At 46.8% G+C, this 15426-nt stretch overlaps 1 protein-coding gene and 1 long non-coding RNA gene across 2 annotated transcripts; one reads left to right on the top strand and one right to left on the bottom strand.

The window, feature by feature from the left end:
* The first annotated feature begins 2836 nt into the window (after positions 1 to 2836).
* Positions 2837 to 3169, top strand: LOC135366212 (uncharacterized). Its single transcript, XR_010414112.1, has 3 exons — positions 2837 to 2921; positions 2982 to 3072; positions 3140 to 3169. It is a non-coding gene; the product is annotated as an uncharacterized LOC135366212 (long non-coding RNA).
* A 2150-nt stretch (positions 3170 to 5319) lies between these two features.
* LOC135366211 (uncharacterized) lies at positions 5320 to 8656 on the bottom strand. The gene is made up of 5 exons (XM_064598881.1): positions 8534 to 8656; positions 7186 to 7343; positions 7034 to 7116; positions 6353 to 6439; positions 5320 to 5488 (listed from the first exon to the last, which is right to left on the bottom strand). Exons 1-5 carry the CDS (start codon positions 8612 to 8614, stop codon positions 5352 to 5354), a joined length of 546 nt encoding a protein of 181 aa, XP_064454951.1. The 5' UTR covers positions 8615 to 8656; the 3' UTR covers positions 5320 to 5351.
* Between the last annotated feature and the right edge of the window lie 6770 nt (positions 8657 to 15426).

The raw sequence follows: 15426 nt of genomic DNA, 5'->3' as shown, positions 1-15426 counted from the left end.
TGTCGTATGCATATAGACAGTAGGAACATCTCGTCCTGCCATAAAAGCCCTGATACAGCGTTCCCTGGGCGCCATAAGCAACTTCTACCTGGATGCAGGGATGGATATCTCAGCTGGAAAGTGCGCGGTTCTCTCATTTACGAAGGAGCGTTTTCGGCCTCATCTTTGAATGAGTCACCTGCAGCAAGTGACTCACCATAAGCTCCTGGGAGTTATTTTAGACCGCAGCCTATCCTGGTGCCGACATGTGGACTACCTCGTTTCTAAGGCGCAGCGCTGGATAAATGTGCTCCGCCACTTTGCTGGTGCACGATGGGACAGTAAGGATCGGGACTTTCTCATGATGCATAAAGCGCTCGTTATGGGATGAATGCTTTATGGTCTACCTGTTCTGCATGGCTGTCCCGGACCTCGATGTCCAAACTACGTGATACCTTGACACGCAGTCTGCGGGAATGCTTAGGAGTGCCGCGCTGTACAGACACACGCATGGTGATGGCGGAAACGAACGAGATTCCGATTGAGGTCCTGTGCGAGAGAGAAATTATCCGGCATCACGTGCGCGTGTTGGCCCTCCATCACTGTCATCCTCTGGTCAGAAAGGTTTATAAGCAGAGAAACAGCAGTCTCCGTATGTGTCCGTGAAGCGCGTCAACACCACCGTCGTTTCACAGTGCAGCATGTAGCTTCCTTCTTACCTCTGTGGACACTCCCAACAGCGGCAATTGCGACCTCTGTACCCGGGGTCAAGAACAAGAAAAGGAAGCTCCAGTTTCTGTTTTGAGGCAAGCGACACTAGACATGATAGACGCCGTATACACAACTCATTCAGCTGTCTTCACCGATGGGTCTTCTACTCAAGAAGGTTCATCCTCCGCTTTCGTCGTGCCAGAGGAGTTTCTGTCTTGCGGGTATAAGCTTTCGCACTGCACGTCATCCGCCTGTGCAGAGCTCTACGATATTCTTTTTTCATAAAAATCTATTTTGTTGAGTGTCACTTTCAACACCGCTCCTGGGTGATCAATACTGATTCAAAAGCAGCCTTACAGTGGATTGCAAGCAGGGGCATTCGAGGCTCCTTGGCATCCATCGCTACAGACATATTACAACTTTACAAGCGACTACGTGAACGGGGACACCGACTTGCTTTACAGTGAATCGCGGGCCCCATCGGTATACTTGCCAATGAAGACGGAGATTTAATAGCTGCAGAAGCCCACCGCCGTCGGCATACGATCTCCATCGTATTGACAAAAGGGGATAGGCGATCTCACATGTCGGCGCCTGCATCAGCAAAGGCCGCTCATCAATGGCGTCAAGACATCCCGGAAGTATCCCTGCTCCGCTCAGTAGATCCCACACTGTCCTTCATAATGCCGTCGACTCTTCGTCGGGCCTTTACGTCTATCATCCGTCGGCTTCGTTTGAACGTCGCATTCACCCCATACTTTCGCCACAAGCTGGGTTATAGTAACACAATGCTATGTCCTTGCTGTAATACTCCATGTACTGTCCAACACATTCTCATCGAGTGTCAGAAGTATTTCAGTGAGCGATGCGTCCTCCAGCACCAACTTGAAGGCACTGGGACACCCTCACTGGCCCTTCCTCAACTGTTTAGGCCTTCGGTCAATTCTGCGCACCAGCTACGAGCACTTCAAGCCCACATCTCCTTCTTAGCAGCAACAGGTCTCCTCTTTATCATCACTCACCATCTTCTCCCCCTCAAGCAATGGAGCAGGGTGCTGTCTCAGTAGCGAAACAACCCACTACATCATCACTACTTATTTGTTGTGGTTGTTGTTCATCCTGTTTACCGAGACAATTTCATAACCCGAATCACTCGGTCTGCACTGTGTACACATCAGTGGCAGATATTCATGTTGATGTTGGCGAAGAACTAATAAGAGTTTGAATTCGTCACGCCACAAATTCGACAAATGAAATTTCCCCCACAAAGGGGGAAAAATGAAAAGTTTCCTATGGGGGGGGGATATCTATTGAACAAAGAAGAAAAAAGGAGGAAAGTTGAGCCAAACGGTATGCCAGGTTGCCACTCCGCAAAACAAAAAGAAAGAAATAAAAGAAAAAGAGACAAAATAAAAGGATAACTAAAAAATAAGAGGAGAAAGAGGGATAGAGGATAAAATAACAAAAGGTGAAAGCAAGAGGCCAAATCACCGGTTAATTTAGCGCAATATGAATCATATGGTCCTGACAGACCTTCTCCATCGCACAGCTCTGAATAAATCCCTAGTGAAAATGTATCTGAGAGGCCTCTCAGGATTTTTTAAGAGGTCTGAGAGGACCTCTCAAGCAGTCCTAAGAGGTCTGAGAGGACCTTCTACGAAATTCTGAGGGGTCTGAGAGGACCTTTTAAGAAATCTTGCAAGGTCTGGTAGGACCCTTTAGCACTTCTGAAGGGTCTGAGAGGTCCTTTCAAGAAATCTTGAAAGGTCTGGTAGGACCTTTCAGGCAGCACAGAGGGGTCTGAGAGGACCTCTTAGAGAAAACCTGGAAGACGTTGTATAATCATTCATGTAGCCCTGAGAGGTTGGGGGGGACCTCTCAGACAGCTTTGCGACAGTGCGTCGTGCAACACCTCCCAGAGCAAGTTGCTACGTGTTTTCCGCGCCGCAGAACATGATACCTCGTCCGCTTTGGAAAATACATCGCAAGACTTCACGTGTTTGTGCATTATTCCTTCAAGGAACACGTGCCGTGATAACCTTGTATTGCCTTCCCCCATTGAAGCTATTGTTCTTGCAATTCGTGCATTATTTCACTGCACGTAAGTGGAAGCATTTCGGCCAGTCGCCAGCGGTTGAATCAGTCTGTTTTGAAACGTTGAAGTGTGAGGACGTCGGCCGCGGATCTCAAGTAATTTGCGTTTTGTCTTCGGGATTGTAACTGTTTTTGAGGTATGTAGACGACGTCTCAAATATGCTTTTGTGATTGACAGCCATTCCTCTTCACTTTAGGCTTTTACTACTGTTCGCAGACACGCATTATGAGCGCCGATAGGAAGATTACCAACCACGTAACGTTACCAACGGCGCTGGGTGCCAAACGGTGTGTTATATATTTCGATGCCTACACACTGACTTACACTGACATTTTGAAGTTGTATTTCTTACAGATGAATCTCGTACGAAGTGACAGGTGGTGACTACACAAGGTGGTGAGAACCCAATCTCTCCAGTTAGTTGGTGGCTTACGCAAGCAAGGGAAACTAGACGGTGCATCGCAAGTCCCGAAGTATACGTAAAACAGATGAACTTGATCACCGAGAAGCAGAGTTCCTCAAGAATATTTTTCATCGCCGCTGTACGGACATTGTGAATATGTGTCCCATGAGTTCACGCTTTGTGGAATACGACAGTATGTGTTGATGATGACTCGTACGCTTTCGTAGACATGTAAGTGCTAAATCTAGTTTCTGTTGGTGCAATTTACCGTTTCGTGTAGTTTCTTGCGAGCGATCCTTCAACAAATATTAGATATTCACAATTCTGTAAGACATTTGAAATAACTGTTACATAATCAGATAGCAGTGTGCATGCCTTGAGTGTATCTGTACAATCGAAGGAACTCAATATATGTGGAGTTTTGTGGCATGTACTTGTCTGTATCTATGTCTGGTGTATCATAGCATTGTATGATTATACCACTCCGACGACAGGTGCAGCGTAGACGGCGAAATTGAACATTGATGTTCCGATGTCAGATCTGGGCATTAGCTTCTGAGAGGTCCTGTCATTCTGAGAGGTCCTCTCAACCTGAGAGGTCCACCAGCCTGAGAGGACCTCTCAGGCTGAGAGGTCCTCTCAGGCCCATAACATATTAGACCTGAGAGGCCTCTCAGATCCATTTTCACTAGTGATGTCAGAATATCTGACAAAGCACTGGCAGGACTTTGACGAAACCGCTAGCTTGTAGAAAAACGTCATTAAGGAAGTTAAATAGGCCTTTTACTCTGTACCGTTGCCTCATTTACTAACAACAAACTGAAAATTATTTTGGAATACTGTAAGCACTCCAAAGCTATCCGATGTACAGTGCACACTGTTGCATCCTTGTGTCATCGCGGGCGCGTCCATATTCCACCGAAAAATTTTTTGGGTGTTGGCCTGGAAATCAGCTCATAACTGCCATGCGCGCCCTTGTGCAATTCCGCATCTCGACAGACCTCTTCGACACTCTGTGACGCTCTTTGTTTCTCCTGCATTGAGCGCACCTGAATGAGGTTTTTGCACTCGCGTATCGGCGTGTGTGCGCCACAAAGTGTATAGATTTGTAGTTTGATTTCACGCCGAGTCAGGCCGGTTGTCCGATCGACCTCTCAGGTCAAGTACTTTGAGCCAGATGGGGGTCCTCCGTACCTGTTCGGGAGGGGAGAAACCTATACAATGACGTCACGTACCTCCCGAAGACAGGCCAGGAGCCGACTTGAGGAACATTGCGGTTTATAATACGACGAGTCCAAACCTAACAAAATATAAGTACGTCCCACAGGTAGAGTGCCTGTGTGGACGTGGAAAAAAATTCTTCTGCAGGCACCTTCCTACTCGCAGGAGCTCATCCTGCCCGGGACCCGAGCCGAAAAGCTGCCGGTAGAAAGGAGGGGGGAAAGAGAGTCAACAACAGCCCAATACAGGGACCGACGCGAGGCCTGGAAGATGAACTCATACGAAAAACGCTGGCGAGGAAGTGCATAGTGTCAGCAACTTCCTCGAGAACCCCCATATGTAGAGTGGTGTGTCGCACACTGTGAATACAACTTTCCCAGGTAACTCATCCTTTAAAAAAGTAGAAATACACACTGTCTCAGGAACGGATGAGTCTCATCGCGGAGAAAACAAGACTCGCCACACAAGCTGACGGACAAAAAGGTGCACCATGTGAAGACCCCCATTGGAGAGGCCATGAAAGAGATTTCCACGCCGTGTCCTTTCGTACTGCGAGTTCCCGACGAAGGTAGCAAAAACTATGTGAATATTGTTGATAGGTATCCTCCCACAAGGCAACACTTGCAGGAAATATCCAATGCGCGAAGCCATTGTCGCATTGCACACAAACGCTCGAGCGAAGACCGACAGTTGGAGCGGATTCTACGTTCTGACGCACTGCCGCAGCTTAGCGACATGCGACATCCAGAAACTCGATGATGACCGAACCAGGTCCAGAGGAACGCCAAGCCGGTGTGTTACAACTGACTGCTACAACCATGTGTTATAACTGAAGATGGGTTCGTGTTTTTTTAATTGATTTCTTTGTCATTGTGTCGTCGTATTCAATTAAAACACGATTGACAGTGAGGATGCTCGGGAAGACGTTTATTGTGCTCCGTACTATGCAGTCTGTGGGATTGTGCAGCCGCTCTTGTAGGGTGTCTCTACGGCTGCACCACAACTGTTTTGGAATTGCTGACTGCAGCTCGTTCCCTGGGCATCTGCTACCTTTTCTGCTGGCGCCCACAGTTCGCATTCTAAAAATGCAAGATACGTATTAGTTTACATCTTTCATCCCTGTCAACTGAGAACAAGCAGCGTTAAGAGTACGTGAGGCGATAATGTCTGTCTACCTTTATCTCCAATCACACTGTCTGTACTCTCAAAAACTACATGTTTTATGTTTTACACCAGAACATTTACACAGCAGCAAAACACGTCTCATTATAAACAACACAACCATTGACTCCCGTGTGTCCCGGCACTTATATCTAAAAAGGGGTTACAAAGCGGAAAATCTGGAACTGTACACGGAAGGTACGGGTACAAAATGATGAACTAGAAGCGACACTTTTGGCAGCTCTTAATCAGTTTTTTGCCAGTTCTATCCTTAACTAAAAGTAAGTAAAAAAGGAAAGAAAACATCAAACGGATTTCATCGTCTGTTCGCCAAAGCGTGCCGCCATTGCTCTCACCCATATTCCGTCGGAAGACGTGCGATGACAGACAGGCGAAGAGCGGCAGCGTCGGATCCCACGACGCGGCGTCGCCATCGTCTAGTCGTCATTGGTCTCGACCACGAGTGAAGCTGACCATCGCAGTGCAAAGCACGCTGCCGTTACTGCCGAAGACTGATCGTTGAAGACTGAGTTGGACATAAGTGTCGGCGCTTAGAAGCACAGCGCGGAGCCAAGCGGCACAGCGTGACGCCGCTGCTGCTGCTGCTTCCAGCGCAATGTTTCTACACATGACCCATGGCAGGTCGAGTTTACCGTTTGCCTTAGTTAGACTCGGAATGATTTACCCAGGCTTCGCTTTACGGCGGACTGTTGGCGCTCAGATTTCGGAGGCAAAATCGTGCGTGGCTAATGATAGAGATTGTTCACCAATTTAATACTCACTGCCATCCAGCATTCCTCCTTTTCCTTTCAAAATATTGCAGCCATTGCCATCTGAGTACACCAGATTGTACGTGATACCAGCTGGCGCTGTGAAGAAAAAAAAAGCCGAAAAAAAAACGAAAATTGCGCCTGAGTACACTATTGCGCAAACCAACTATAGAGAACAGTCCACATATAAAGCTTTGACAATAACTGATTAGTTTGTTGGAAGCATTTTTTTTCGGAACTGAATAGGAGGCAGTTTTGTACAACGCTGACGGGACAACGTAGCATCGTTGCCAGAGAGAGCATATTAGCAAATTACATGTTTCACAAGGCACTTTACATTTCAAGAAGCTTTAGGTATGCACAGGGAAATCTCTTACAAAACAGGAGCTCGTTTCTATGGCTGGTTGGTTGGTTGATTGGTTGGTTTTAAGGAAAACATAAACTGGAGATTTTGGCCTCACTAATGTGAGGCCGTTTCTATGGCTTTCAGTGAATATCGCTGAATCTATAGTACCTGCGATGAGTCACACAGGACGCTCATATCACCTGTAAGTGAACCTTTTAGAACTGTGTTGTGGGCACGTTCGTGCAACGTGATACGCGATACTCGCGATAATTAACTAAAAAGGCTGCATAGACGCGTTTTTATTGCAGATTATTGGAACTGACTAGTCTATGTGCAAGTTTACTTACCCTGGTCCCCTTGAACGACGACTTCATTGTAGGTACCGCTTGCGTCCGCATTGACTGTTATAGTGTAAGTGGCTGGTCCTACGCTGTGAATGTGACATTGTTCAGTTACATTGCAGTACAGTTGCCAAATAATCAATTAATGTCAAACTTACAATTGCTTTGTACTTCCATCACGATATCCCATTTTAGTTGTCAACTCATGCTTGTCAGCGTCCACAGACCCTTCTTTCATGTAGGCACATTCATTAGTGCCGGGGGTCTTTACATAACTTCTGCTCACCAGGAAAAACTCCTTTCCTCCCGAAAGTACCTGAAACAAACAGTTACAGCAATTGTCTTTCAATTTAAATTACATCTTTGCAGTACACTTATCCTGATGCAGATAGGCTTCGCTATCATCGCACATAATGATAGAGGACAAGTATACAATATTGATGATGACGTAGCAGTTGTAGGACAAGTGATTGTTAGGGGTTTCAATTTTCCCAGTGAGCACGTGGATTAAAGCGCGGCCAAACCATATCTTCGAATTTGCGATGATCCTCTCAACAGTAGCACCATAGCTGACATCGGTTTGTGTGATCTGATCGGCCTCCGAGCTGTGCCGTAAGTGCCCCAGGAAACGTTCATCACGTGCCCTAAAGGATGGCAGTTGACCAAAAACGAGGGAGTGCTGGTGGCGGCAATTGAGCCAAACAGCTCTGACTGCTGGCATACCTATGATTATTGAGTACCCAGCATGGAACAACAACAACTTTATTTTGAGCTGGAGAGTTGGGAGGTTCATCGCCAGAGGCGATACTCTACCACATTGCTGGTGGGGATGTGGGGAATGAAATAATGAGCCCCTTCACAATAACGATCGAAGTCCGATGGTGCCCAGAAATGTCAAAAGAGCTTTGAGCGCATATCGTTCCTGGGCTGGATGGGCCCAGGGACCAAGCAATTTCGAAAGGGAGAAGGGGCGAGAGTCCAGCTGACTAAGAGACTCGGAGAGTGCGGTTCGCGAAGGTTGGTAGCATGGAACAAACGCATGTACTATTAAAGGAACGAAGTTTTATGCGCAGTTCGTTACGTATACCTTCGTGCAGACCCAGTTGTCTCGCGACGTAAACCCACAATTATTATTACTTTCGTGCAGAAGCTTGGACACACTTAAGTTATCACAGGTAGATGTAGACTAGTTTAATAATGGACCAAAGATATAGATTACCCTGTTCACCGAATCTAGTAGTGCGACACTATGTCAACACGAATATCCGCCGCCGTTATTTTGGGGCATGTTAGAACATCAGAAGCGTTATTCGGTGTGTAAAAGAGTGCGGGACATTGTGTAATGTAGCGCGAGGGAGAGGCTTACTAAAGAGTCAGCACAAAGGTGATATAAGGTGCACTTGGAAGCACACTATCGTGATATTTGACAAAGCGTAAACGTCCAGAATGGTTCGGGGAGGGACACGGTGAGAGAAGCGAAATTTGTGCGGTTTCGAATATACTTACACTCCATGCATCGTTGGGAGCAGCGTCGACATTGCCGACAACGAAAAGGCAAAGAGCGACAACAGCAAACTTGCAGGCCATCTTGGATGGTGACGAATGCTTGATGTAGCGTGTGCTGGTTCATCGAAATCTTCGGGCATTTATAGCAAGTATAACCCGTCACGTGACCCGAAAGGCTTCGTCATAAACAGCTGGGTTTTAAGAGGAAACAATGAAAGGCTCGCTGCGCAACACCTCATTACTTTAAAGGAGTACAAAGGGCCATCCAAAAAATGTCAGATTAAGACGTCTGACGAAACTCTGTGTGTTATTTTACCGAATAGCGCGAAAGGTTTTGATGTGTGCCATTTCTTTCCCAGCAAAAAAACTTACATAAACATGGCCCCGCGTGTTCACCCTCAACACGCCACTTCGGGTACAACGAGAAGGTATGATGACACGTCACCGATGACCTGACAGGGGCAACTCGCTCTGATTTCCTGGTCAGTGGGGGTCAGTGCCCCGCCCCTTGGCCGCCGTAAACCAGTTTTGCCGGTTCCTCCAGAAAACTGGGGACAGAAGGAGTGACCGAATAATGACCGAGCCAGGAGCAATACTTTTTCAGAACATCAAACAGCCGAGCACTAGACGACAGATGAATAGCAGATTACACTCCTGTGGACCAACCAGCGAGCATGGCCCCTGTAGCGTCAGCGGGAGGTCCGAGGCAGATCACAGGCTGGTACTGCTCTCACCGCCATTGCGCGCTGTCGCTTTTTGCGGCGTAGTTTAAATTCAATTTCTACGATATTTATGACTGTGTAATGTGAATTAGTAGTAAACGTCTCAAGTCTATGTAAACACTACTAGTAACACCAAGTAGTTCTTCTATTCTTCCTGGATCCGTACCACTCCCGAATGGAACCAGCTCCCACGCGACATTGCGAACATCGACAGCATGCCCGCCTTCAGTGACGCCATATCATTTGTATACATGCATTGATGCACATACGCTCTGTTGTTTATGCACTTTGTGAAGCTGTGTCCTCAGTTTCATTTTCTTCTTTGTAGTATCTGTTACTTTATGCATGTTTTGTAAAAGCTATTGTCTATTGTCATGTTATAACCGCCCATCCCCACTCCAATGCCACATGGCTCTGAGGGTATTATAAATAAATAACTAAAACAGAATCACTGCATCTTCGAAACTATTATTGTTTACAACAGAAGAGATGGAACTGGGAAGTTCGTTCCATTCGATAAATGTGGGTATGATACATGATGTGTTGAGCTGCTAGTGTTGCAGCTGCAGACTCACTTTACTCGAGTAGGCAAGTTGCTGCAATTAATACATGGCGTCTGAATACGCTGGGTAGCAGTGTGGGCCCATTTCATTATTGTTTTTTTTTTTCAAACCTTTGTAATATTCGGTGTGACCAGGTTCTCCATATCAGATAGACTTTTCTTGCTCTCGCATACCAATGTGGGGCAGTGGCTCGAAGAGGTTTGGTGACTGGAAGAGAAAGCGTTGCTTTATCGTCCAGCTCTTGAGCAGGTTCAATGCTTTCGAGGCTTGAAATCGTGCATGCGAGCGTTCATTTTCACGCACATTTACTTTTTTGATTTTGAAAAATTCAAACAGGGGCAAAGAAAGAAGCACATGGCAGTCTTTGTGACAAACTAGCTGGTGCTGGTAGTAACACTAGACCACCGGATTGGAACAGTTTAGCCCCTTTACTAGCTAATGTACTTTCCCACTGGAATGGCTATCACGTGCTCGATGTCAAGGACGCGGGGACCCTATCTACGAAGTCCGGGCAGATTCGGCATTTCATGGCAGAAGACGAATGTTTACAAAAGTACGCATTGTCGTACTGACTTTTCAACACACAAACAGACTTTCTCTGCAAATTCTATGGGTTGAGACCTTCACAGCTCATGAGCACACAAGAGGCCTCATGTGGTGCGATGACTGCCAGAGAGTTGGTCACACAGTACGAAATTGCCGAGGTTCTCCAAAATGTTGGTATATGTTCTGGGCGTCATGGGAGATCATTATCAAAATATAGGTCTTGCACACGGAAAGGATTGACGATGATGACGATGATGATAAATAGAAGAAATATGGGTAGATGAGTCACGACTTTGGACAGAATTGCTGGAGAGGATTCGTAGTCCTTGTACTTTCAGAGGCTACAAAGGTGAATTGTGAAATACTGGCTTAATATGCGACTTTTTTTATCATGACATCTAGCCATGTGTTTCATATTCAGAACGCTTATATTTTGATGTGCTGTTGTTGCGCAGCAAATGTTGCCAAACGATGAGCTGCTAACACATTCACTCATAGGTCATAACGAGTGATGGAAGAGATGGAGTGTTGGAGACAAAGCTATAACAGCGTGTCGGTTATTGACATGCATATTGAGGAATGCGACAGGGTACTGGGCAGACAATACATGCGTAAGTGTTGTCCGTCCTTGTGCCTTTTCACATCCTTAAAATATGCAAACACTTGGGACATACGACAAGCTTGAGCTCGGACAGCGGTTTGATACATTTGAACTCAGGCATACTGCTCCCACTGCCTCCTGTTCACGTCTGTGCGCCTCTCAGAGATACAGTTGCTTCCAGCTGGTAGAGTTGTTATATATATATAGTTATGGAAGAGTGAAAGGTAAACAAGGAAGGTAGGAGAAGCAAAAAGGAGTGGTTTATTACAATTTAAACTATTAGAAAGGTATCAAGGCGTATGGGCAACGTTGCTGCAGAAGCTCTGCCTTTGTCAGTACGGACGAAGGCGGAGCTTTCCAGACTAGCACCTGCAATAGGGACCAAAACCATATTATTCGGTCAGACCACATTGATAATCTAGTTGGTAGCTTATACCGGTATAGCAAATGCAACATGCCATGAAATAGGTTTACAAGTAAGGTCATCGTATCATGCCACTTCAGTTGGAGGCAAACCCAGGCCACCCCCCAGTCACATATAGTACAAGATAAGGGGTATAACAAATGAACTATTGCCTACTTTCTTCTGGACCGCCATATTGCAAAAATCGTGGTAGAAAACTCTAGAAAATCAAAATGTTCGCTTTTCAAGTGTTGCCAATGAGAAAAATGTGCGTGCAGAAGTGTGGAAGTCAGAAACCTCTTTAGTTGCTTTCTTTTTACCCATTTCGGGTTCGTCCTTGCCAAAAGTGTGACAAGACGTCTCAAGACGGCGGCCATCTGCAGCCACGTGGCGGTGGACATTTTCACACACAGATGATTTAGACTTGTTGGGAATGCATGGGCATGTTCTTGCTGAAACGCAACTCAACGCATGGTAGTGAAACCAGTCAAAATAAAACCCATGTTAATTGTACACCTTGGCTTGTCTGGAATATCATTCTAACAGAAGAGTCCCTCGATACCTACGGGTAATGGGAATGCGTTCCCTTTATGTTTCAGTAGTGGACAATGCCATTTCGTCCCTTTCTCTTGTTTGTGTAACGTGTACAAGTTTGACCACAACACATGAGGTCACCGGACTTCATATGAAAGTGTCGAATGAGGAAGGGGCGAGTGGCTCTACTGAGGTTGATGGGTTTAATGACGGTCAATGGCGATGAACCGAAAACGAAAGCTCGGGTCGCGCGCAGTGCTGCGCGCAACCGATGGCGCAACCCATCACATCCGAACCACGGCCTACCATCCGGCTGCCAACGGCCTGATCGAACGCCTTCATTGGCAGCTCAAGGCTTCCATCCGCGTCACTGACCACAGACACAACATGCTGCAGCACGGCCCATATGGGCTACGGCTGCCCGGTTCGCCTTCCCAGAGCGTTCTTCACCCCCTCGGCTCCGATCTTGCCCGACCCCTCCTCGTACATCGACCGTCTCCGCCAGCTCTTCCATGACCTCAAGCTCACACCTACCCGCTCCGGTCCCGCAACAGGCATGTTTGTGGGTCTTGCTTTCCTCAAGTCACTCACGTCTTCGTTCGCCGGGACTCGGTGCGCTCCAGCCTACAGTCGCTCTACGACGGCCCCTACAGGGTCATCAAACGAGCCGGGAAGTCTTTCCACCTGGACCTCCCACGGGGACCCGATACTGTGGCCATCGACAGGCTCAAGCCCGCATTCCTGGAGTTGGAACCGCATGTATCGCCCGCTCCGCCCTCCCTCCCTCCGCGCTCAGTGCCTCTCTCCGGCCTTTCTACCCCTTCACGTCGGGTACATTGGGTCCCGTAGCTCGCACACTGCAGGCCGCCCGCCGCCTCGGATCCGCTTCCTGTCTTCCTTGACTCCGACGCCCGACCTTCCCTCTGCCCTCTTCGCCGGCGTTGTCACCTGCCACGGGGAGAGCCCTGTAGCAGCAATGTCATCTTCATCACCAGCACTGACGGTGATGAAGATGATGCTGCTGCTACAAAAGTATTCCAGTGAAACGTGTGTTGTCGAGAAAACAATGACGTGATGCTCTATTCCTTTTCCTGAAAATTTCGCCTCGTGCCGACGATATTTTAATTACTCAGACATATTTCTAAAAGCAACCAAGTGACCTCTGCATCTCAACGTGACACGCTAATTAAGCACTGCTGTTTCGGGCACGTGTTGTGGCAGACCGGTGTTGTAATGAATAGCTCGTTAATGACGTGCTGTTGTAATAATTAACTGGACATCTCTGCCTGGCCTTGAGAATATGTTAATGGGATATATATCTGCAAGGAACAATGGGGTAACCTTTTCATCTCACTATAACATGCTAGTTAAGTGCTCTTATGTCACAGAAATAGCTGAGACAGATTTCTAGAAAAGCAAGAGTTGCAGCGCTAGTAAAACACTGTTAGCCAGTCCACAAATACGTCATCGAAACGGTAGTTAAAATACACGCGACTTCTTGTGAATCCAAGTATAATTATACAACCCTTTTTTTCTGTTACTTCATAGTTGGAGCACTGTCTCCAAACGGCGGACTGGTTATTACGCTCTGTATAAGACCGCATAACTTTTATAAATTCAAGTTTGTTAATCGAAGAAGCTGGTGACCTTTTAGGGTCAATTAGTGAAGAAGTACGCCTGACATGCTTCGATGACATTGTTGAAGTCATCCCTGGTAGCAGCGCAGGCAATGTACTCGAAGATTGTCGCAACCATTTTGTTTGTAGTGAGAAATGTGCAATTGACCATATTGCATTGCATGACGGTGTTGCATTGCTATACATTCGACGTTGACATAGCCTGATCTCTAACAAGTGGTGATTCGATCCGTTGAGGGCCTCAAGCTTCATGAAGCGTACCTAATATAAGTTGGCAGCTGTACTTTTCCACTTCAATCGCAAGCAGGTTTAAAAAATGAGGTTCTAAGTATGCAATTGCATTCAAAATTGACCAAGGCGGTGCAGGCACAGTCTTGCACAAGGAAGTAAAATTATCTTCTGACTTAATCAATTTTTCTTATAGACTTATCTGATTATCAAACTGCATCCCCATCCTAACTCTGACCTTGAACCCTTACGTTTAACCACTAAATGTTCTGGGAAGTCAATGGCCCTCGGTGTTTGCTACGAGTCGCCTTCACGTTCGGCGATGTTTGTTCGTACCCTACACGACGAGCTAAATCTCATAGTAAATCCTTGCCCAAAGTTGCCCATCTTTCCAGCCAGAGATTTCAATTACTCTGGTATTGTTCGGTCGGGACCTTGTCCCTACTTGTACTCTGCTGAAGGTGCTGACATTTTGGACCTGTGGACCCAGTTCGCTACCGCCTTAACACGGGTCACGCACTGACAAACACAGCTAGCACACTCGATCTCGTCTTCGTTTCTAATCCTTCTACCCAAGCAGTACAAGATCTTAGCCCAATCTTGGTCCAATATTGTACCAAGATGTTGTGCTGCCTGGGTAATATGTCAGACATCGTGTACCGACCCACTTTGAGTTACCGCGTTATTATGACCACTAACCTTTAATCACTAACTAACCATTAAGTAACCACGGATGGGCATAAATAAATTTTTTGAGTGTTTAAATATAAATACAAAATACTTTGTTGACTTTTTGCACTTGTGGACGCAGCTTGTTACCGCCCCAACACGGGTAATCCTCTAATGTTTCAGACATCGTGTACCGACCCACTTTGAATAACCACCTGATTATAAACCTCTATAATAATTATCCCCGAAAACCCCGCGTAAGGTACACAAAATATATCCGTAACTACAGGTCTCAGGGTTTTACATTACTCATCAACTTCACCTGCTTGCTTGCTTCTTAGTCATCTTTTCATTAAGATCGAGAGCCGTTGACAAATTCATCCGTTTTTTTGGGTTCCTCGCTCGTGACTCGCTCAGCACGGACGCTGTTCTCTGCTGCTCCTGTTATAAGCAATAGCTAAGCCTGAAGTTTGCCTTCGTGACTCCAGGAATCTAGGCCCTAATTTGGGCCAATTTCGGCTTTCTTTGTGAATGACGGTGGAACCTTGGACCTGGGACCATGGCGGGACACAACTAGAACTTCTGTAGGGAAGTCTGGTTGAAGGCAGAGGGCTCGAAGATCAACAGTGAACCTGCACTACCTGTACACGGTAGCATTTCTTCCTCCCTCTCCGCGGCCTTCGTACCCAAGCGACCAACAAGCCGGATCGATCTCACACGTCGAAACCATAGAGAAAAGCAGCAGCAGAGTGGGGAACAATTAGGAATGTGTGAGACGCCGTCAGCGGCTGTCCCGCATCCCCAGCGTGAAGGATACGCCGACGTCGCTAGGAAGGGCCCAGAACAGGTCCACGTATGAGACCTGCGTTAACCCGGAGGTGTGAACTGCCGGGTGTTACTGAAATCCGTAACAATGATGCCACAAATGTGCTCCTTCGTCTTATTTTCGCTGCCTTGAAGGCCATTTTGTCCATTTATTCCGGTGCTGCT

This window comes from Ornithodoros turicata, chromosome 8 (genome assembly GCF_037126465.1).
Source record: "Ornithodoros turicata isolate Travis chromosome 8, ASM3712646v1, whole genome shotgun sequence".
In the NCBI taxonomy this organism is placed as follows: domain Eukaryota; kingdom Metazoa; phylum Arthropoda; class Arachnida; order Ixodida; family Argasidae; genus Ornithodoros; species Ornithodoros turicata.
The sequence above is the reverse complement of the archived record's forward strand: the minus strand, read 5'-3'. Positions and strand labels throughout refer to the sequence as shown.

Coding starts and splice junctions, on each gene's coding strand:
- LOC135366211 (XM_064598881.1), bottom strand. CDS start 8,614: ATGGCCTGCAAGTTTGCTGTTGTCGCTCTTTGCCTTTTCGTTGTCGGC. Junction 6,440..7,033: donor CGTCGTTCAAGGGGACCAGG/GTAAGTAAACTT, acceptor TTTTCTTCACAG/CGCCAGCTGGTATCACGTAC. Junction 5,489..6,352: donor AGGAGGAATGCTGGATGGCA/GTGAGTATTAAA, acceptor TTGCATTTTTAG/AATGCGAACTGTGGGCGCCA.